Source organism: Patella vulgata, chromosome 2 (genome assembly GCF_932274485.2).
Source record: "Patella vulgata chromosome 2, xgPatVulg1.2, whole genome shotgun sequence".
NCBI classification, from domain to species: domain Eukaryota; kingdom Metazoa; phylum Mollusca; class Gastropoda; family Patellidae; genus Patella; species Patella vulgata.
Genome location: NC_065880.2, coordinates 52,558,693 through 52,583,523, shown reverse-complemented (window position 1 = coordinate 52,583,523; position 24,831 = coordinate 52,558,693). Strand labels below are relative to the sequence as shown.

At 37.0% G+C, this 24,831-nt stretch overlaps 1 protein-coding gene across 1 annotated transcript in view; it reads left to right on the top strand.

Moving 5' to 3' along the window:
- Window positions 1-3,594: 3,594 nt before the first annotated feature.
- LOC126809571 (cyclin-dependent kinase 12) overlaps window positions 3,595-24,831 on the top strand; it is a 36,600-nt gene continuing 15,363 nt past the window's right edge. The window contains exons 1-7 of the mRNA XM_050534198.2: window positions 3,595-4,211; window positions 12,024-12,325; window positions 13,279-13,347; window positions 17,030-17,263; window positions 18,319-18,494; window positions 18,763-18,877; window positions 19,003-19,130. Coding sequence (XP_050390155.2) covers window positions 3,796-4,211; window positions 12,024-12,325; window positions 13,279-13,347; window positions 17,030-17,263; window positions 18,319-18,494; window positions 18,763-18,877; window positions 19,003-19,130 — 1,440 coding nt within the window. The 5' untranslated portion in view covers window positions 3,595-3,795. The remainder of the gene's footprint in view (window positions 4,212-12,023; window positions 12,326-13,278; window positions 13,348-17,029; window positions 17,264-18,318; window positions 18,495-18,762; window positions 18,878-19,002; window positions 19,131-24,831) is intronic.

Sequence of the window (24,831 nt, the reverse complement as noted above, 5' to 3'; positions counted from 1 at the left end):
AGGTACTTCTGAGAGCTGCTTTCTTCCGTAATTCAATCATATTTCTGGGAGGTCTGTGATCGGGTCAAATTCGAGGGATTGAGATGTAAGAGAAAATACACATATTTTAATACATAACGAAATGTTTTCAAAATATGTGTCGAGACATTGTTTGGGGAGAAATTCAAAATCTCGGAATGGGCCTATTTCTTCCGAAATCTGTCAATATTCAATTAAATCATTGGACACGAACATCTGTCATAAATAAGGTTATAAGTACTAGATTTGATATGTATATTCCTATATCTGGCACAGACCTGTAAATCATTGTGAAGATTATTGATAATAATTGTGGATGGTTTATTCACACTTTTGCCAATTTTAAAGTTCGATAACTCAAAAAGATGTGCCAAAATAAAACGAGTCCAAGTTTTATAACGTTTGGCAATTCTTAGAAACGTAATTTTACAACGTCGATAAGAATTAGTCGGTATCTCAGGAAGCAAGATAATTCTTTAGATGTGGGTTATACTCGGATAACTATTTAATTTGTTTATTGTTAAGGGTGGGACATTCAACATTGCTTTTCTAGTAGTAGGTCATGATCGCTTGTTCATTTCGTCTTCATACCAAAAACAACAATGGACCCACGCTTGGAGGATATCGCTCTACTACTACCCAATGAATAAATGAAAGTCTCGATCGCCAACAGCGAATTTCACAAATCGTGATATTCAATTAAAACTCGATGGAAAGGACGTAACTACGGTAGAGATTAGGTTTAGCCAACTCTATCGTTGACTAAAAGATTAAATGAAATGAAATTAAATGAAATGGGGTTTAACGACCCACTGTTCTGCTCCGACTGGGCTAATGAAAACAGGCATACACCATACAGTGAGCTATGAGGGAAATTTTGCCCGGGTAGCGGCACTATGGCCTACTCTTATATCGAATTCCAACTACAAAGGGATCTTTTACGTGCACTCCAATGTATACACGGGACCTCGGTTTTTCGTCCCATCCGACTAGACAGTTGTCCTTGTCAGGCCCTCCATCCTGCACCACCACGTTGGAAAATCTCGCTAAACACGCGACCTCCAGGCTAGCGTGCCAGCGTCTTACCCACTTAGCCAGAAAAAAAAAGATTAAAGGATATACGTTGATACATATGGCTTTAAAGCTCAACATGCCGAGGAGTTCCGAAATGAACTCGGATAAAACAAAATTCTGCATTAAGTACCTTTCACACATATCGGACCAGTTTATCCACTAAAATATATCTGAGATGATTCCGTTAAAATATTTTTATAATAGATACATCATATTATGCGAAACCAATTACATGTTAAAGCGGCGCCAACACCGTAAAAGATTCAATGAGCAATAGGGCATAGTGTTGCCAGCTAACGAATATACGTCAACCAGAGGACTGTCTTGTTCGTTGTACAGAAAACACAATACCAAAAACCGTGACCAGAAGTACGTTTATTATCTGTACGTGACAGAGGAACTTGCTCTTATTTATCAGTAGCTGACAATTCAATAAAGTAATTGAATGTCATTAGATAAGAGAACACGAGAAAAATAGAAATAGTCAGTACATTCCCTTGTTTATATTCATTCTATACCTTATATAAACATGGTAATGCACGGACGTTTTCTGTGTTTCTTTCGTGTTCTCTTATCTAGTGGCAGTCAATTCTTTTTATGAATTGTCAGATATCCTCTCACAGTCTCACACAACAACTTTTGGTCTTGGAAGGAATTATTAGTGAGCAGAAATTCCCCCATGTATCTGTTATTACTCGTCACTTCAGTCAGTTATATAGAGGGATGACTCGTGTTTTCCTTTGGCGTTCGTCACTTCCGATTCAGAAAACCTGTATTACTCAGCTATCGTAGCAATGATATCTGTGTTAAAATTATATTTGGAACGTGTTTAATTAGTTCTATCACATATGTGATAATGACTGACACCAATATTGTCCTTTAATCCCGAAACAGGAATACTCAGTTTCGACAGTGGATAGTGTACACAATTTTAAAAAAAATGCAATGGACGAAACTAATAGGAATAACTGGAACCTTTATACAGAAAGTAAAGATATGCTATTTAGAAACGTGCATCACCTATTGTTCACAAAATATACGGAAATGGAAACACATTAAACTACTTGTGCTAAGAAACATACGAGGCAGGGCCCGAGTTTCTGTTCCATGAACAATAATCGAAAATTAACGACGGGAACATAGGCATGGGTACATAAGGGCATATCTAAAATATTTGGCAGGGTGACTAGTATTTAATATTTTTTACCAAGTCAGCTGCGACCCTGACCATCTTCCAATTCCTTTTTTACTAAATTGATACAGGTATTTATAACGCCCACAGTAGCGATGGTAGTATGTAGCTAAAATCCTCTAATCCAAATTGAGCTGGTGAGGTGATATAGATGTTAGTACAGGGATAAATATATTGACTCTCTTAAGAAACAAGAAACATTTACAGTCTAGAGCTCAAACATCTATTTCAATAAGGAAAATATAGACACTAAACCGAGGACAAAACACTCATAATCGTTTCATATCTGTAATAATTCCAATACCTGCGATTTATCTCGCTTCTTTACACTAAGATACAGCGAAACATTTTTTTGACATTTGGCAAGCTGGTGTTATTACAAGTATAACATGTCTATTATCGTACTCGCTTACCTTAGTTTGTTTCCAATGATACAGGTCGTGAACTACTGCCATCGATCCCATCCACCCCCCGACGAAAAAAGAAAAGAAATTCATCCCATGAAGAGAATTCTTTCCGACATAACTTTTCTCCACAGAAACTCCAACTATAACAGAATTCAAACATCAACATTCGGATATATGAAGGGACGTCGTCGGCCTTTCCCTGTTCGATAAGAATAATGTCTGTCTGTTTTTGTTCTCCGATTGGCTTATTGAGACCACCATAATAAGTAAAATAGAATATTTTTCAAAAATCCACGGACCATGTATTTATGTCTCCATAGTAGTATCGAGCCCTCTGCTGCCAATTTTGCCAAAGTTTCCAAACGTACTTGGTAAATTCAGCACCCCCCCCCCTTCCAGTAATCTCAGGCAGTCTACCCTAATGCCTAAGAATACTCTGCCTACTGACCCCCTAGGACCTACAACACAGTACTTAATAAATCAATTTTTTGTCCAGTATAACATTTTACACTAACCCCCCCCCCCCCCCACACACACACACACACTCTCACTAAACAGAATTTTATTGATAGTAACACTTACTTGTAATTTATTCAATGAAATATTTAAATAAAATAAACGTGACCAATAGCTATAAGATATTAAGATTAAAGTTTTTCGCAAAACACCAAAATTATGAATACCAATTACATACAATTAAAGAAACAGTAAATTGTTCTGATAGTGGTCGATTATCGAACAAATAGAAGGCAAAGTGTTCATGTACATGCCTGATTTTCTTGTTGGTTCACCTGATGAACAAACATCCAGTCCACATCGATTTTAACAGATGTAAACATGTGCCTCGATTTCGTTAAGGATATCACACAATGATAAGCCAACATTAGACTGGGGGCGGTGGATAGACAGTTATACGAGTACACTGTTTTTAGTCATAGCTTCGCTTCTGAACGACATTAACTCAATGTATTTCGTAGTGACCACGTCTTCGCTCCAGTTTCATCCAAATCAGAGTTTGGTCAGGTTTCGCTTAACCGGATTACGTAACACGTTTGAATAATTAAATCATCTATTCGCCAAGGATAAAGAATATAAGTTTGGGCGATGTCAATCTCTCTGAGGAGATCATCATCCGTAAACTCAAATCAAAATAAGTCACCGAATCAGAGAAGGGTAGCATGGAGTAAACTACATGACAGAAACTTGAGCACCGGTCAAAGAAATCGAATAGTAAACGCCATGGGACCGCACCGTTTTCCCGATTCACCATCTCCGCATATTTCCAAAAGACTTATTGGAGATGCTAGTAGTTTCGAAAATATGAATTTAACCAATCCTGATTTAATGAATCGAGGCCTTACTAAAGATTTTCTTACTCTCGCTTGTTATAATGCTATAGCTACAGGACAGATTGGACTACTGAAGGCTATATATAAAACAGGCGAAGCACCACAAGTAGATAAACAGGGTAATACACCCTTACATATAGCTGCTAGATGTGGACAACTCAGATCACTCAGGTAATATTTTCTATTAAAATTAAATTTGGGGCGCTTTCATCATAGGTTAGGTCACGACAACATGATTTATATGACACGATAATATAAACTGATATATGATCCTTTTAACGGATTTGTTGAAGGCCACTTGCATACATTTTGGACACTTTCGTCATAGACATTGAATCAGTGGAAATATGGTCATCTTCCACGTCCGTGAACCACAAATTTAGCCATGACAACTAGATTTACAGGATATATTGTTCTATGTATGGCCCGTTTAAAAGTTGTGCTGATGACCATTTGCATAAACTGTTATTTAAAAAGAGTTTTAGAAATCTTAGGGGATTAATTTATACTAAATCTTGTGAAATTGTAGATCTGTCATCGCTTTATGAGAAGTTCTGTTGCATAATCATTGTCAGTTGACTTCACTTCTGAACTATCAGGAAGTCCGTAGCTCTTCTTGGGTCACAATTGACAAACGCCAATTTGGGGTTGATTAAGTCATTCTTTAAGAATATGAAGCACCAAATATTCGTATTATCAAAATTAAGAGAAATTGAAGAGGGTCTAATCATAGCTTCCGCGAGTTGTGTGGTTTAAAACAACATGATGGTATAATCCACTCTAGGGAATTAAATAATAATTGTTAACACCGTGTAAGTGGTGTGTTGTAATAATGGTATGGGTATTTTTCTCAAACTTATGGCTAATTTCGTCCAGGAAGGAAGAGGTGGGTGGGGTACTTTCAAATCTGTCGAAGGATCGGCGCGTTTGAATCGTTTTCCTCTTGCTTGAAATACTAAACCAACACATAATTCTTTAAGCTAAAACATTTGTAAGCGCTTAGAATTTGTTAAACCTTCCAAAAATGGTGAAGAACTAGATCGTGTCTTGCGCGGCTTTTCAATCTTAAAAAAAAATATTGTGAAAATTTCATCCCTTTTACTACTAGCGAAAATTTGGAACACTACATATTTGGAGAACTGGACCGTGTTGAATTCAGTAACTTGCTCTTCTCTTTATCAGTTCTAGTTCATCCTAGCTCGTTCAAAGAAACTCGTAATCGTAAAGACAGTTTTTCCAAATGAACAAATTTAAGTGAGATTCTTGAAAGTACTCCGTAATAAGCTAAATTAATTTGACTGACAGCCTTGTTCGCCAGAATTACCTAACAGTAACAGGGAAAAGATTTTGACAAAATAAGAAATTTCAGACTGGGTCATTTGAAATACAACAAAAAAACAAAATTGAATGAACTCTAATAAACTGGAAAAACACACATTATCAGACTGTCTATGTCTTGTATAAATCATGATATCAAATTATAATTTCATTGTGTTTCACATGTCATAATATACTAAAATTTGTGCCACAAAATGCTATGCAAGAAATAAGTATGGCCCTTTTACCTGCTACTAGTATTGTTTCGATATTAAAACTTGGAAATTGACATAATTCACTGAAAATTCCACTCGTAATCAGTTATTGGCATAGTTTCTGTCTTGTATAAATTATATAACCTTTTGATTTTGCTGTGCTAGTGTTGTTCTGAAATTGAAAAAAAAAATGCTATATTTAAATGTTCCACTCCAGTGGATTGAAAAGTCTCTCATTTCGACCGGTATACTTTACAAAACCTTTGCAAAATAAGTGTTTGGCAATTAAATTACGAAACACAATCCCCTAATCTCGCTGCATGAATGGTTTCGATAATAAATTCTATGTTTAGCGTCCTTCCTAGAAAACTTTTCTGGGGCTCACCGACAAACATTCTCCGCAAATGTGATACCGACAACCGTGTAGGAATGAGCACACTCTTCTCCGTTTAAGATCCGGAATTACTGCTTTAAAGATGTTTTAGATATTTTATCGTTGGGCGAATGTTCCCATCTTGTTGAAAATGTGACACGTAACTGAAAAAAGAAATTGTATACTATTAAATCCAGCAAAATAAATTTTTGAGCGGTCAAATTTTCGTATGCACTAGAATAAATTTTTTCCGGGTAAAATACCGAAGCCACTATTTATTCTATTATACAAAATGAACAGAATTCAAAGGAGTGATACACTGATTAGCAGTGAATAGTCGCTGGCCCGCTACAATCACTAATAAGGATGGCATCCATGCGGCTAAGTGAGGAATATTAACTTTTTTCCGCCACAAATTAAATTCTAAAACATTTTTTAAGTATTAGAAAAATAAATAAAGACGTTTGAGGTTTATTTCGGTAAAACTTATTTTATTTAATGTACTGTAAATGGGTATGTAAAACGAGTAAAGGGCGCCATTCTGCCCGTACCGGTAACTGCTTACCGGTACACGCGCCATTGAGCCAATTTTTGACGCCCATGATGTGGCGTCACATGTTAAAAGCAGTCCTCTTTTACAGAGCTATATGAAGACTTTTCACAATACTCCTGTGGGAGGTGATAATGTCTTTTTAAAATAAATTATAAGACTGACTTTTTGAACTGCTAATGCTAGATTCCCACCGTCGTGCAATGCACTGCGATAGAATTGTCCCTATTTGGTCGTCGGTGATTGGAGGGGCAAAGCTGGGGCAAAGTCCAAGGTTAAGAGGGCAAAGGCACGAGCTTCAAGTAGGGGTAGGGGGCCTCCCCCAGAAATTTTGAAAAACAGGTTGCCGGAAATGCAGCCTGGCAGTATTTCAGGCACTGATCGTTGAGGTAAAGTGTCAAACGAACGGACTTGCGAATCTCGACGAAGCCCACTCACGAGCGTCAAAGTACGGAGTCCTCCCCTAGAAAATTTTGAAAAATAGACTGCCGGAAATTCTGTCTGACAGTATTCAGTCAGGCACCGATCGTCGAGATAAATAGATCTGACCAGATACCGTCCGTCGCCTGATCACTAGTTTATCCAACTAGAGAACAAAATGTCAGATATGGTCCACGATCTGCTACGTGCAGAATAGTGTGAACCTAGCATTACGATTTAATGTTTTGGCTTATTTTTGCTAAAACCACCAATGGCTTGTATGACGTTTACTTTTAACACAAATAAAGACGAATTTTGTCTAAGCAATGTAGTGTGTCAAATGTCAGAAAATCGCAAAAAGGAAGCGTTTTCCATAAATCTACCAGATAAATACCTTTTGGACAAGATATTGCCAATTAGCTTTCTTGCCTGATATCATCTAAACAAGCTGAAGATTTTTTGTCTATTTTTGTCCAAAAACTATAATGTAACTTTAACAGGACCGTCAGCGAAAGTAACACATTTTGATTGGTATAAATTTTCGCATTTTATATTTTATTTTAACTAAAACAAATATTCAGGCGATATTTTAAAGAAATTCCACAATGATCAAGATGCAAGTCTGATGTAAAGTAACTGTTTCTTAAATTAATGTATTATAATATGCTCTATTCTATCAGTGACGGTTATGGTGGGAATAAATGCATAAATTGTTAGGATATAAACCCAGAATAACTGAATGAATTCTTAGGATAGTATGATCTCATTTGTCTCCCTGAATAAATGTATAAATTGCTAGAATATCTAATTTATGAACCAATACTAAGGTAATGGATTTATAGATAGTATGATGTAATTTTGGGAGCCACGGTGGCTAGGTGGTTAATACGCTGGCTCGGTAGCCTGGAGGTCGGGTGTTCGATCCCTGCATTGGCCGAGAAAGTTCATCCCGATTTTCCGACGTGGTTTCCCCTTGTCAGTGGTGCAGTACGGAGGGCCTGACAAGGGCAGCTGTCTAGTCCTTCGGATGAGACGAAAAACCGAGGTCCCGTGTATACATAGGAATGCACGTAAAAGATCCCTTGGCAGTTGGAATTCGATATAAGAGTAGGCGATAGTGCCGCTGCCCGGGCAAAATTTCTCTCATAGCACAGTGTATGGCGTATGCCCGTCTTCATTAGTCCAGTATAGGAGCAGAACAGTTTGACGTTAAACCCCATTTCATTTCATTTCATGATGTAATTTATCAACCCAGGATAAATGAATAAATTTAATATACATGTAGTATGTTCTAATCTATCAACCCAGAATAAATAAATAAGTTAAATGAATAAATTGTTAGGATATGATTTAAATTATGAACCCAGAATGTTTTCAAAATACCAGTCTAGTTAAAATTATTACGGTTATAAAATAAAAACCAATAGTTTAAGTTGTAAATAGATTCATGTAGACTGAGTTCAAATTAAACGCGTAAAAAAGTATAAATATTTCTGATTCTCTGAAAAGACGATGTCTGTGCTGCTTCCAGGGGTGTGCCAGGGCGATTGTGCTAAACCTGACAAAAAAAACAAAAACCTGAACATTGTGTTGTATATTTGAACACTTCCTGTTTAAATATTCCCTTCCTAAACAGGGGATGTAGCAACGATATCAAAAACATTCAGACGAAGGACCAAACATCTTAATCAAACGAATAGTTAACATTGCGATTGGTTTTCGAAGCACGATTTTACACAAGATTTGTCCAAAGTAAATGTCATTGACGAATTGAGTGTTTTAAATAAGTTTAAACGGCTAGTGTTATATGTTGAAAGCTTGTTGTGATGTTTATACGGCTGTTAAACTCAATTTATAGTAAACTACTCGCCTAATGTTATGTTATGAAAGTCAATAGAATTTAATTATTTGACATTTTTTTTTAAAATTGACATTAAGCGAAAAGTTAGTTAACAGTTAATTATCGTGTTCTTGCTAATTCTAATTGACATATTCTTAATGCCATTTGTTTTGATTCCCTATTAAGATTTGTATTCTTTAAAGATGTGTCAATTCAAGCCACTAAATACATTATGTAGTTCCCTAATTTCTTTCTTTTGGCATGAAATGTTATATAAATATCATTAATTACACATTTATTCACAAGATAAGTCCACAATGAACCCTCTAGACCATTGGATTGTATGGATTGAAACATGATCGCCATTTAAAAATTTAATTTACAAATTGACAATTGAGACTATACTGTGAAAATTTCAAAGACTAATAACTCCGAATAAGGTGATTTGACTGAATTTTTCAATAATATTCATTTTTCATTATCTATTATTATAGCAAGAACGGCAATCTCTTTATCGAAATCTTATAATGCACCTTTAACTTACTATTATATTTTAGTGGAGATATCTATTAGGTATGCATATGACGAATGTAATTTGTATTTCCCGATAAAACTAGTGATATAGTTTGTGGACGTTCTTACGGTAACGGGACATAATTAGGTTATACTGACCACTAAAATAATGCACGTTTAAGATAATTTGAACTTAAATTTTTCATAAAATTTTAGTTTTGGTGGTTTTGCATATTATGCTTGAAATTTAATCATTACTAAATATGTAAATTAACGAGATTCTTAAATGAACTATAAGCTGGTCGGCAGTTAAATCCCTTGCATATCTTGTTTTATCAACGCAAACAAACTGATTTTCTTTTCCATGCCACTTTTGGACAAATATCTCGTTAACAGTTCACCAAATACCATTTAGATTCCTCTGTTTCTTATTTGGCTTCAAGTGACAAGCTTTATTGGGCCAGACACGTTTGCACATAGTTGTGAGATCAATTTAAAAAAAATTGAATAAATAAATGAAGACGTTGAATAATTGCGCAACAAAGTTCGATTTTGATTACAATTTCAGATTAGGCGTAACAGTCTCGGCCGAGAAATCATTACAATTTCAACACAATAAATTAGGACAAAATGTTACAAATATTGTTTATTGTTGACACAATTCAATATACATTTCTAGATATTATTTAAAAAAAAACAACACCTACTAAAACAACGCCTAAAAACTAGCCAGCAAAGTATTGATCTTTCTGCAACAAGTTTTTAAAAAGTTAAATGAAAAATGCTCTGCAATTTTGCTGTTTGAATCATTGCTACACCTCTCCTTGCCCAAACTAATGTCATTCCATCAGTAATTTGGTATATTGCCAAAGAATATCTCAACTTGTGTTAGACAAGGTTCTCTCCTGTGACTAATCCTTTTAGCTTTATAATCATCTTTATATGCTGTGCAACAATTTGAATACCCAACCGCACTGGATGTTTAGTTTCTTATTAATGAATGATAAATGTTGATTGTTATATATGCGAACTTTCAATATTGATATCTTTTAGGGAAATTAAGCTTGCAAATATCGTAAATATCCACCGCTACAATTTACGAAATTGAATAAAAGTGCAAAATCAGAAACAGGTGCTACTTGATCATCGGCCATGCTGTTGCAAACAAAAGTACACAAGTCCTGTACGACAACAAAAACCCTTAAAAACTTCATAACAATTTGTCGACAAAATAGAAAATGTTTACTGTCTGTGCTCCTTCACTGGAGTAGTGAAGAAAAAAATATTGATTAGATAATTATATTGATCAGTTCATTCAGCAATTCAGCTATAAAATCTCAAGTTATACAAATTCTTTCTCGGAGATCAATGAGAAGTATTGGTATTTAATAAAACGTGTATATATGACTGAATGTTTTTCTTTATCTGATATCACAATTCATTAATAGTCGACGATACACAACATTATTGACATCACCTAAGAGAATCATGTTAAAGAAGTTTGATTGTTTGATTTTATTTTTGTTAACAGTGTACCTATTTGGGAGTAATAAACAAATCAATCGTCTTGACATTTGCATAGGTACTTTCTTCGACCCACCCGTCTGAGATTCCCCGGATTATCGCGAGCTACTGAGATGACATAAGCTGTTTTCTCACGTTAGTTCGCTCGAGTGGATAAACTTTTAAGTCAAGCATTGCTATCGGTTTGTGTAAATTAGGTCTTAGATACGTTCGATTAGCATTGATTCCACCAAACCGCACCAAGCACCATTTGTGTTTAACAAATACATAACGCCCTATTAATTCCGCTTCACACTGATCTTTAATCAACCCTAATGTGTCACAATTTCAGTAACAAATTATTATGAACGGAAGTATCAAAAATTGACTTGATCATAAAAACGTATAAATGTTTAAAAACCAAAATCAAAACCCATCGCGCCAAAGAACCGAATATTTCCACACAGTGAATACCTTTCTACGTTATTTGAATATTTGAAAATTCCGTATATCATTTCAATCCGATTTTTTACGTTTTCTTCAACTGGAATGTGTAACCGAAAAAACCCAACTACTTTTGAAAAATTAATAATGAATTGGCCTCTCTAGGTTTGAGCTGATAAACTAGGAAAATTCTACGCTGTCAATGATTTTGTTTTGATAGGCCTGAATACATTATTCCATCTTTATTAGCCCGGTTTGTACAGAACAGTCGGACGTTAAACCCCAGTTCATTTCATATCATGAATACATTACTGATGTTCTGAGCTGCCGTCTGAATATCATTCATGGTTAGCAGATTTCTAATGTCCCTGTTTTAACCCCTTGGATGTAGCCTTTTTATTGTGTAATTTTGTTGTTTAAGAATTTACTGTCTGATTAACTAATAGCGAGATTGATTTTGGATCTAAATATTTCCGATGTGTTTTCACTGATGGATACCTGTGAAATTAAATGAAACTACCCTTCAAGTGGCAACTTATTCGATTTTAGGATATTCCTCTAGTATTCTGTTCAAGTTATGAACAAGGCTGGTGTTAGAACCTAACCCTGCGGAACTCCGGAAATGAATACACCCATTATCGGTCAGATTACGGTCAATACTCGTCAGGTGAAGGCTAATATATTATATATAAAAATACAACAAACATAAACTTTCAATGGGAAGTGGTATAGGTGTTCTAAGAAGAGGAATCATACGCTGTCTCGTTAGAGATTGTTTTTATACTGTGATGAAATTTTACGATTACAGGTGGTTACTGCAGTACTCAAGCACACCCGTTCAGGCAAAGAATTGTCGAGGAGAAACACCATTACATGTTGCTGGCCTTCATGGAAATCTCAGATGTCTGGAAGCCTTGCTAGAGTCACAAAAAGACAATGTATACCATGTTGTTTCTGATAGGGATAATATGGGCATGACAGTACTACATCATGCTACTATAGGAAACAGAGATACCACAGTAGAATGGTTAGCTGAAGCGTTTGGTAAAGATCTCTGTTTAGTTAAATCTGTTGATGGTGTTCTGGCTATTCATCTAGCTGCTGCTGCAGGTATTAAATTTTATATTTTACTAGAACCTGATTTTATATTGACTCAGTCGGAATTTTCCTTCCAATTTCGGAATTCTTCTTCCAATTTCTACATGGAACAAGGCAAATATTAAAGCTAGTTTTATAACAGCCCACCCAAAGACTGTACTATTTACAAGAAGAGAATTATAAATACATATAGAATATAATGTACATAATATTGGCATAGGTTGAAACTGGAGATTTTGGACCTTGGTGATCTACTGAGGCTAAGCTTTTAAAAGGGACTACCATGTTTAAGTTGGTTTGAAAATATTACCTCTTTTAAAGGCAATATATACTTTAAAAATAAACATTGCACTAATTAAATCAGAAACGTTTGAAAATACATGTTGTTTGAATAATCAGAGCTAACTCTGCGTCAAAATTGTCAATATTAAACATAAAACGCGAAAAGAGTTGGCAACTTACCGCCACTATCCCGACACATGTCTTATTCATATTGACAAATCGCTCGCCAGAATGAACTTCGACCGGAACACGGATGAAAAACATATGCTTTTATTCAGCTTTATGACATATTGATATTGATTCGCTGTGATATATAATTATATTCCTTTAATATATCTCTGTATGTTGTAAAAAACAAATGGGGTTTAATGCAATATGTGCTAAAAGGGGGGGGGGATTTTGCTCGGACAGCGACGCTATTGCATATTCTTATTCGGATTCCAAATGTTAGAGGTACATAGAATCTTTCCATCCAGACGACTAGACGCTAACCAACACCGGTATGGAACCCGGGACCGTCAAGTCAGTGAGCCAGCGCCTTACTCACTGAATCACCGCGACTCCATATATGTTGTAGAATATACACTACAATTATTGTATCATTCACAGATTGCATCATTATTCTATAAAATCCACAATTTCGTCTGACAATGTACATCATCGTTTCGTATTTATTTTTGCAGGAAACAAGTACTGTACGCAAGTTTTGGCAGAAGTTTGTAGACAAACTGTCAACGTTAGAGATATGTTCGGTATGTATACCCCGATGTCTGGATATTTTAAAACCCTTAAAAACTGAAATGTCGGCTGAAAAAAAGACGTGGATTTGTTAGTTTCATGTCTGATTCATTTAAAATTTTTTTAAAATATACACTTTTTAACATAACCAAATAACCGTACTACTCATATTACAACAGAAATTCAGACTACACCCTGTATAATTATTACTATATCACTTGCCGAGTTTGATGAGGTGTCGTCTTTTGTATTATTAAACAAGCCTACAGTGAGGCCGATGTCCCCCGCCGAAATCCCCAAAGTTATCGTGTTCCTTGGTCTCAGCTAATTTAATTGCTTATCCCTGATTAGCCTAAGTGGAAAATGCGCAGGATCGAACTCAGTCAAGGTATCGAACTAATAGACACCTACACCAAATTCTCGACCAATCAGTTTGAAGTCTCTACTTTGCCTAAGCAGAAAATGCTCAATAGTAGTAGTATCTTGTGCTTTAACGCCGCCTTTGTATAGATCTTTTCATCCAGTCGAAATATGTATGTGTCAAGTTCAACAAGCTTTAGTTCCCATATTGAATTCACCTGTCTTTTAACCATACTGTAGATTTCCGTGATGCTGTAGTCTATGGTGCGGTGTGATGCTGTGTGATCTGCCTCCCCGTTTCCTCTGATGTCCACGTGTGATGGAATCTACACGAACTCTGGTTTGCTTCCTTTCTCTAGTACCCTTTGGTACAACTGCCTGATTTCCAAAATGACTCCTGGTCTTGAGTCCGAGTTGTCATTTTGGATTGAAATCAGACTGATCAGAGAGCCGCTTGGAATGAGGAACATACTAGTCTTTTGATGGCCACAATCTCTGCAGTGTACACCGAAGAGTTATTGGGCAGTTTCCCGCGTATTCCCTGTTCCTCGTTTGGCAGGTATATTCCAAACGAGCTGGTGCCCCTTTCGGGATTACGTGAGCCATCCGTATAAACATGGTCCCAGTCAGCAGACAACCAATTGTCCTCCAGGTGTTCTAGAGGGAAATCATGCGCAACAGTAGGATTATTTCTCTTGTCCATTTTTAGTAGTAGATCCAGATTCACTGGGGGTATTGGGAGTGTCCAAGGGGCGATCGTGGGTGGGTCGCGTTCATTTATCACGAGCTCCTCCAGTCGCAGTTTCCGGACTGTTTCCGTAATACCCTGACCGAAGCTTTCCTTTCTAGGGTCTCTTACAAATCTTATCTTCGTCAGGCTGACAAAGGATGGGGATCTGTCGCCTAGTTGCGAGATCTTAGCCCAGTATCTTGTCGCTAGTTTCTTTCTTCTTAGGGACAGGGGCAACTCCCGTCTTTCTGTAGTAGTGCTTCTTTCCTAGTTCCCAGCCCTACGCCAGTCGCAATACATGTACACAGAGCTTTGTATTGGATGGTGTCAAGCTTACTTAAGAGCCGTAATCTAATACAAGACGCATTAGAGCACGATACACCATCATTAATGTAACTGCCCATTATTTTTCTCATTAATTTTAGGACTTTGGAGCATCTATCTATAGACCCGTCGATGTGCGGTTTCCAGGCCAGCCTTCGGTCAAAGATTACACCAAGGAACTTGGTTTGGTCTTTAAACTCGATGGTTTTCCCGTTCATACACAGAGTCATTCTGCTCATCCCACTATCCCTACTCACAAACATGCCGACTGTTTTCTTCTCCGAGTCTTTGAATCTCCTGTCGTTTGTCCATGTCGTGAATTTGTCTAAGGCCTTTTGCGTATTCTTTTGTAATTCTCAGTAGCTTGTCCCTTTCCTCCAAATTGTACTGTCGTCAGCAAATTTTGCTAACTCAGTTCTGGAGTCGAGATAGGACGATTTCTGTATGTCGTTAATCATGATATTGAACAGAGTGGGACTGATGACCGACACCTGGGGCGTGCCATTTTTTAATGTTTGCACGGCACTCAGAAATCTACCAACATTCACCTGTATCCTTCTATCGCTCAGAAAGCTTTTGATCCACCGAAACATTATGCCCACTATACCGATACATCCCAACTTCAAGAGCAACCCGTCTAACCAAACTAAATCGAAAGCCTTAGTTAAATCTACAAACACGGCAGATAACAGGTTCCCCGAGAAGAGTGTCTGAGAAATGACTTGCTGTAGTCTCACCAAGTGGTCCATTGTTGATCGTCCCTTCCTGAACCCGCTTTGATTTTCGTCGATCAGTCGGTTGCTCTCCAGATAGAACTGTAGTCAGATGTTAACCATTGTCTCCGAGGTTTTGCATAGTGTGGATGTCACGCTTACTGGACGATAGGACTATGCCTTTGTCCTCTCTTTCCCCGCTTACAGTAGAGGGATGGCGTTGACTTTCTCCCATTTTTAGGGACCTTTAGGATGTGTTGAAGAAGTTTAGTAGCTTCGTTTTGGCATTTCTAGGCAGATGTTTGAGCATTGAGTACTTTACTTTCCCCTCACCAGCCGCACTATCCTTCCTGAGGGAAATAAACTTATTTAACTTTTCCTCAGAGAATGGTAGGTTGATTGGTTCAGCCTCTTCATTAGATAAAAGATTTCCTTTCTCTTCAAGAATTCTGGTGATTGGTTTTCATCCCTGCTTGTGTTTGCAAATGTGTTTGCAAGTAGATCCGCCTTTTCATTGCCGTTGGTAACGTACTTATCTCCATTCTCAAGGTTTGGTATGTTGAATGATCTGCGCTTTCCATTCATGGAGTTCAGTTTTGATTCAACGCATTATAGAATGTCACCCAGTGTCCACTTTGCGCCTTCTGGATGTTATCTCTTGCAGCGTATTCCAACTTCAGGTAATTTTGGTGGTTGACTTCATTATAGTGGCGTTTTCGTAGGCGAAGTACCTTCTGTCTATCGTAAACTGCCTTCTAACATTCAGGCGACCACCAAGGTTTTGTATTTCTTAGCTTTCTACCAGAAGTCTTTGGGATGGAGTCGTCTGTGGCACCTCTTGTGATGTTGGCAGATTACACGTCGATGTTGGTATCGATGATGATTTTCTTCCTTCCAATCAAGGCAGCCTACACGGAAGTTTGTTATTTTTTTCCAATTGGGTCTCCCGTTATACATTTCCCTTGTGGTTTCAACTTGGATGCACTTTAGTTCTCAGTCTTGTGATCAACCCACAAATTTTGCGTGATGGGTGATTGGCCTCCGCCTTTGCCACCAGATCGTTATTTAAATTGAATCTAAAAGTATTTGCTCTGGCCAACTCAGTTTTCTATTTGGATTTAATCTTAGTTTTAACAAATATAGCCCTTTTCTCAGAATTGGATACACGGTTCGTACACAATCTTATACGAAACCTCCCAATAAATGTCGAATGTTTACTTGATAATCTCCAAATTATGCAAATGTTATCTGATACAACTTCAAAGTACTCATCTATATTATCGGTGCCTTAGTCGGGACCAGATTAAACTTGCATGGGACCCCTGGCTGAAAATATCAGCAGTGAAAAGGGGGGTATTTTTTGGTCATTATCCGTCACACTCAATGATATTTGTATGCTTTATGGTAGATAGATAGATTTAGTTGAAACAAACATATACAACATGATAAATAAAATCAAAAAATTACATATAAAACATTTTTTTAGAACTGCAGCCTAGCCAGCCCCCTCCTTTAATGCGACCCTGGCCTTATTCCACTACTTTTTTCTCACTTTGTTTTATTTTTAAGGAGCGACGGCTGCCTTTTATGCCGCCCAAGAAGGCCATCTTCCATGTTTAGAATATTTAGTGGAAGAGGCCTGTAGTCACTTGGGAATAGTTGCATGTGAAGGTATGACAGCCGTATTAACAGCAGCAGAAGGTGGCCATCTAGATGTATTACAGTACATCATAATGAAACAAGGTCATTCTGTTTTACTAGAAAGTACAAACGATGGAGCAACTGTCTTCCATTACGCATCTGGTAAGCTAGCATATATATGTTGCATGATAATCAAAGATTACTATAATATACTAGTTACCTTCAATGTGTAATGCGTTTTATAAACCTATAACGGTAATTCTCTTTGATCTTTGGGGTATATTCCATGCCCAGAATATCTAGCGCTCTGAAAGTCGGGGGGGGGGGGCTTTGGATATATACAGGTGAATTCGGGGTTATTCTTCTGAAAGTGTTTCTTTAAACCTGTAACAGGCTGTTCTTCCAGGGAAGGCTTTTTCCATAAGAAAACATGATATAGGGTTTTTCTGGGATATTCTCATTTTACGTACATAGACGTAAACAAGGTAAAGCAAGATAAAGTCCTCGACTTCGGTTATGCTGGGGAAGAAAGATTTCAGAAACAAACCTTTCTTTCCCCAGCATAATCTCAGTCTCGTGCTTTATTCTACGCATAAATAGAAGGTACGATGTCATTGTCGCAAGAAAAGTGCAAAAGTTTCAACAGCTGCCCGTGTCAACACTGCTATTAAGATATTGAATTTTCTCTTAAAACTGACGCCTGTCCATCCTTGTGGGTTTTCTCCTGGTCCTCTGGTTTCCACCCACTGCTGAAGACCCCAACGCGTAAAACTCATCTCCCTATACAGTACACATTAACATAACAAATGAACAAAAATGTTTCTATACGGTTCTGTTACAGATTATCATGATCATGGATACGCCCCCCCCCCACTATTTTTTGCGGTGGCAAACAATGTTTTGCCCCATATATTCTCGCAGGAAAGGAGAACAAAAATACTTGAAAATTTTAGTAAACCCCGTCGTATTTTATTCCGAAACGAGCCGGTTGGTGACTTGGTTGATTGTCCGTCAGTCCGACCACCAAGGGCCGGGCTTCGCACTCCCAAGTGGGGGCAGCACCCCCCCCCCCCCCCCCCTTCTGAAAATCCTGGATCCGCCCCTGACAACTATAACTAACTTTAAGAGAATATGTCTATAATATACTGAATATGTAAACTGACATTTAAATTATGTTATGACTGGTTATTTCATACATATTTGTTCAATTCCTTCAGGTAATGGACATTATCAAATATTGAAGTATTTACTGGATTTACCTAACACAAGTAATTTATTAAGATTATGCGACACCAATGATCGTTCACCAGCTCATGATGCTGCAGAAAATGGTCATGTTGATTGTTTAAAGTTGATTGTTGATGCTGGTATGAGTGTTTATCAACCGGATAAGGTGAGTAATGTTAACATGTGCTTTTTATCGTGTTTGGGATTGACTTCCTAAGATGTTTTGCACGAGTAAGGTTATGTTTCTGTTGCCATAATCACCTGATCCCACTTTTCATTAATGCTGAAACGCCACACGGGCTATCTTTTGTATCATGTTGTCAAATGTGCAGTGATTTAGAAGAGTTACTTCCCTTTCCATACCGCTTCAAATTCGGAACCTAAAATAATGGAATGTTCTGTGTGTTTGAAAGTTTTCTGTATGTGCTTTACAGGATGGTGAGACACCTCTATCATTAGCGCTGAAATGTGGTAATCCTAAATGTGCTATGTTTGCTAAAGTAGTCTCTGAGACAGCCATTGATAAAAACAGTCTGAAGGAGATGAAGAGTAAGTATATTTATTGTACATAATATAGCAAAAAATAAGGGTTACGTCAAGGATAATTAAATTTTCTTACGTGTATTTTATCAACTCATTAGCATCATAAATACGATATTTTATTCCTATTCCAGAAAAAATGGGATCAAAATTTCCACAAATAAGTAACATCCTAAATATACAAGCTCTTTCGAGATCCGATGCCAGATCGTTCAAGAATGGTAAATGTACAGAATGGAATGGTGCTATACCCAATAATTTGGTAAGTAGGATTTGGTATTTTTGACCATACCTTGGCATGTGATCGGTTGATGATTTAAAGGTTCAAAGATTCGGGAAATTGTGTTAAAATAGATTCAAGTATGAATACCAAACTTTTGCCTCTTGGAATAGCCAGGACGTTACGATTTCTATTTTTACCTTTTCTTGTTAACCGTAGTTTATTCAAACGTCGAATGAATCATACATTGGGTAATTTTAAAGAAACACGACCAGAGGTCGTTCACGTAAATCTCAGAAGGTACGGATGTAAAAAGTGTAATTTAAAAAAAAAATTTCTAATATTTAAGCACATCCGACTACGAAACAAAAGTGTAATTTGAAAATATTCTAATATTTAAGCACATCCGAGGAGGAAAAAAAAACCAAAACAAAAAAAAAAACGTCATGAAGAATAATATCCTGCATAAAGAAGATAGTGGAATTATTGTTACTTTAGTGCAGTGTGAAATCAATAGGAACCAATGTGACTTTGAATCGTCATAACTTATAATCGATTTGAATAGCTATTTGATCAAAATGTTTCTACGGGCTTAAACTTATTATTCAATCCTTATTCTGACATGTTGGGGCTTTGTTGTAGCTGATTTATAGAATTAAAAATACATCTAGCTAAAACAATGTCTGATAAAACAGATTCATATATATTCCTTATAATGCATACTAGACAATTTAAATATTATAATTCACCAGAAACAAACTGCGGGTAATCCCCACTAATAAAAAAATGGTGGACATAGCAGAATAATGGATATACTGTCGCGTACCCATGGAAAAGTAGTATCAGACGCAATGATGGCATTATCCATGTCCGTGTGACACAATAAGACAACTTCATTTAAAACATGGCCGGAATAATTATCACCTGACCGTTAATCCAGGAGAATAGACAGGGTTCTAACATTTACTCTTTCCCGACGATGTAGGCCAACAGATTTCCCCTTTAACTGTTAATAACATCTCTCTGACTGGAGAGAACGGATTTCACTAGGAGTTTGTGTTTGTAGTCCCTGTCTGTTGAATAGCGGAGTGGGGATTGTATCAAGCGAAGGTGGGGTGGGGGTCTTGTAAACACGATTGGGGGGGGGGGGGAGAAATATTCTGCGTGGAAGACTACCAGACATCTTTATCTGTTTCCAGTATGTTTCGAAAAGAAAGGTCTCAGTTTTCAGGTGGTATTGCCGACACCCACACATACAAACACACTTGCAGTAGTGTCCAGATAATCATGTCCACTAGCTTGCCACAGTATAGTGGATGGATTTATCGAGGCATTTATTTTGAACTGAAACGGTCAGAAATTTCTGTTACATAAAGGTAATTAGGTCGCATAAGATGGATGTATTATATAAGAGCCAATACTGTCTATTGCAGATCTTTGTTTTGGCCTCTAATGTTATATAAATTATTAATGAGACATTTATTCAAATTATTAATGAGACATTTATTCACATGACAAGCCTCTAATCAATCGGATGGTCATGATTTTAATGGATTGAAACACGATCGCCATTTAAAAAAATAATTTAAATGGATAATCGAGACATTGTTTATTATCGAAACAATGGTAGCAATGAAAATCGAGGTTCCGCTATTTTTATCAAAATTTCATACAGTCATAACTTCGCCCAGAATAACGTAATATGACTGACAGTTCCAATATATTCCTTTTCCATTATCTATTTTTAAATTATTATGGCGAGAACTGTCAGCGCTTTATCTAGATCTTACATAATGCATTGGCGGGGGTGGGGTGGGGGGGAAGGACGGGCGAATAAAACCAAATATGCATCAGTGAGTTTTATATTGAAAAAAACTTCTTATTTCATGAAGTATAAAAAACAACAATTTTGGGGGACTACATCTACGTGTAACTATTGTTTACATTTCTTTAACAACATGTAGCCTACTCCAAAAGTAGAGGAGGTGGTTGGCCGAATAGTTAGCACGTGCGCGTTGTATCATAAGGTCTGTCATTGCGTCAGATGGCGTGGTTTTAATTCACCGGTTGTACGTATTTCGCCGAACATAAACGGTTTATAAATTACAGTAAAAACAGAAACGATTGAATGTAAATGAGTTTATATATATTCATATTACATTATTATATGCCTTGCAGCCCATTTGTGTCCATTTCTATGTGCTAAAGAATAGCGATTTAGCTCCTTTAATTGGAAGTTTTGATTTTTGTATGGCCGTTATGACCAATATGTGGGCTGTTTTACTACAAGTTATGTCCATTTTAGCCACATTTTACATAAACAAGCCATCGCCACCTACACATTTCACTAAAATCTTTCGATGGACCTCTTTTGACGTCGATTTAATTCAAGCCGGGAGATTACACACGGTTGATGTCTGTTTTCTTAACTGAATACTGAATAATTAATTGCGTACATTTAAGCGAGGATTGTATATTGTCCGAAAAATGCAAATGGCGATCACTGGTTAAAATTAAAGAGAGAGAGAGAGAGAGAGAGAGAGAGAGAGAGAGAAAAGAGAGAGAGAGAGGTTTAACGTCAACTCGACACAAATCTGGTCATTTCGGGACTTGTGCGTAGGGGTCTTTAGCAGTGAAAGGAAATAAGGAGAACCCAGAGAAAACCCCCGAGGTTGGAACAGGCGACCCTACTACACCTTGTCAGTTGTCACGTACAAACGGGGAATCGAAACCACGCCAGTTGACCCAATGGCAGACCTTATGATACAATGCTAACCATCCAACCCCCCAGTTAAGACAGAATCTGGACCACTAGATCTTCAGTTCAAAAATGCGATAGCCCACTTGTCCGTCGAATATTACATAACTTGAAAGGTTAACGTGGTATGCACCCAGGACCTTGTCAACTGGTCAGCAAAGTGGACAGGGGGATTATAGGCCTATCGCACAGTCCTTTACGTTCTTGAACTGATCCTAAACTAAACTTGAAATACCATTGTCGAAAAAATGTGAAGTTGAGTCTTCAAGAGAAACTGGGATATCCCATGAGCCATTGTTACACTAAGGCTAATTATTTGTTTGTCATCGAAATCCACGAGTTTTGTACTGAAATCTTACTCGATGTTAGCTTTTTATTGTTATAGACTGTTTATTGTCTCTCAGATGTTATTATAATCCGCTTGTAGTATGGGAAATATTTTTCGTTGACTTTCAACACAATCCTAACCTTTGAAGTGATGCCACGTTGACTTAACAGATGAACTCGAACAGGGACGTGCTCCCAGACATCTACATACACATAGCGATCTTACAATTTATATCGTGTCTTTCCGTTATAGAGCGGATTGGGTTTATTAACAATTTAAAAGAAATAATTTTCCTGGTTCCAAAGAGTCATGTACAATAGGGTGAGGTGATGCATATATGTCATATAACTGGTAGAATACATATAGTTTTAACACAAACGTTATGAAAATAAAGGAAAGCAGTTATTGTTAGCGACAAGTGCGGTAACATCTACACAGATCTCGGTTATTTTTATGAATAGTTTGTTTCGAACAGATATCCTCTCACAGTCTCACATAACAACAGTTCGCCTTCACAGGAATCATATCAGTGATCTGAAAATCGCCTGTCTGGCATGGGAGTTATTGCTTTCTATTTCAGTTGTTTAAAATGGATGAACAGGGCTACTCTATGTTTTTGAAACTTACTTGTTCCTTTTGATATCAAATATACTTTCCCACAAAAGTAATTATCGGGTGGTTTTTTTCCAATAAAAGTATGACAGTTTTGGTATATATGGACAGTAGAAACTTCCAATCTTACTGGAGAAATACTGGATTCCTCGAAAAACACCTATGGAGCGCAAACAGGTAAAAAATCTAAGGGTTTCCCTAACCGGGAACCCAATGCTTAGGGATGTTTGCTCGAGTGACGTCAAAGGTTGCACGCGGAGATTGTCTGATCTTTCAGCGTTAGGGAGCGCTTGATGTATATGTTGATAAACTTGATGGTGAGCGGACTAGGAAAAAGTGAGAGACTTAAACGTACAACAGTTTCTGAGATAAAGAGAGAGAGAGAAATGGGGTTTAACGTCCACTCGACACAAACGATGACGTTTCGGGACTAACACATGGTTCAATTTTATTTCAATATTCGCTTGCGCGTAGGGGTCTTTAGCAGTGGGAGGAAACCGGAGGACCCGGGGAAAACCCACGAGGTTGGACAGGCGACCCTACTCCTTGTCACGTACAACCGGGGATTCGAAACCCCGCCAGTTGACTCAATGACAGACCGTATGATACAGCGCAGCGTTCTGAGATAAAACCACGAGAACAGCCGTGTAAAGTGGATATTTATTTCGATATTTATTATAAATGGACAGCTATTAAAGACAACATCGTCTTGTATATGCAATGAATTTTCCCCGACTTCACAGCCGTTGCTAGATACCGCGTCAGCCAAGTCACATGACACAAACATGACTTCTTTTAATAGATTTTTTATATCTTGGGATATTTCCTCGCGAATACAATGTTTTGAGAAGGATTTGGAGCAAATTTTTGATAGATTAATTAGTTTGAATATCTTTTTAGTTCAAATATATATATATATAATCAAATCACCAAGTTTGTACGCGGAAAGGTATCTTTTTTAATATCTGTTAATAAATAATGTTTAAACATACATTATTATGATCTAAACAGTTGTGCCGAGTTAGGATTCGTTGGTTGTTACAGGAAATATTTTACAGTCTAATTAGGCCATCTAATTATGTTTCAAATCGAAAATTTTGATCCCACGAAATTTTGTTTCCATTTACATGCCAACAATTGTTTGTCCTTTATTGGTGTTAGTTAAGTTTGGACAATACGAAGCCGTTGCCCATTTTCAGATACACGTGCCTACAAACCCATTCACTCAGTCAACATACGTGTAGTTGTTTCCAAGACAAACTTTGATTTGTCAAACAGATATTGTCATTTGTTCACATTCTTCGTAAGGCTAACCACCCGAATGATTGTTGTATTCTCTTCTCTATTTTGGTTTCTAATTCTACAATTTATTTAACAACCTTACTCAAGATTCAGTTTGGACCCGGAGACAAAATAAAAACCGTCATTGATTCAAAAATGAGAGAAACTGAAAATAAATATGTTGATTGCGGGATCATGGTTTTATGTTTATAAATAGAACAAACTGTCGGGTAATTCGACGCCATCGATTTAAGAAGGCATGAGTTCATAGGGTTAAACAGACTTCAAATAGCGCAAAACAATGCTGCACGAAAATTTGATCATATATCAGCTAAATTACACAAACCCCATTGGCTTCCAGTTCGAGCAAGGGTTCAATTAAAAGCTCTTGTGAATGTGTTTAAATCAGTTTATTCTGACACTGCACACCCAGTTATTTAAAAGAACTCTTTGATTTCTATACTCCCCAGCAATCCAACCTTATTTAAAACGGTATTGATACATTCTAGTGATAAATATATTATTTCAATAAATTATTTAAAAAATACTGATAACAGAATTGCGTGATTGATTTATTCTTTGTGAAATATGTTCAAGGTGGGGGCGGGAATGGGTATATTTTGTTTCTGAATGAAGGTGATTTTTAAGATGGCGTTCCATGATGTACGCGCTAATTTGATGGTATCTCCCTATAATTTGAGGGTCATTTATGATAGTCATCGTGTTGGCAAGTCTGTATATAATGACCCACCACCTTAAAGCTC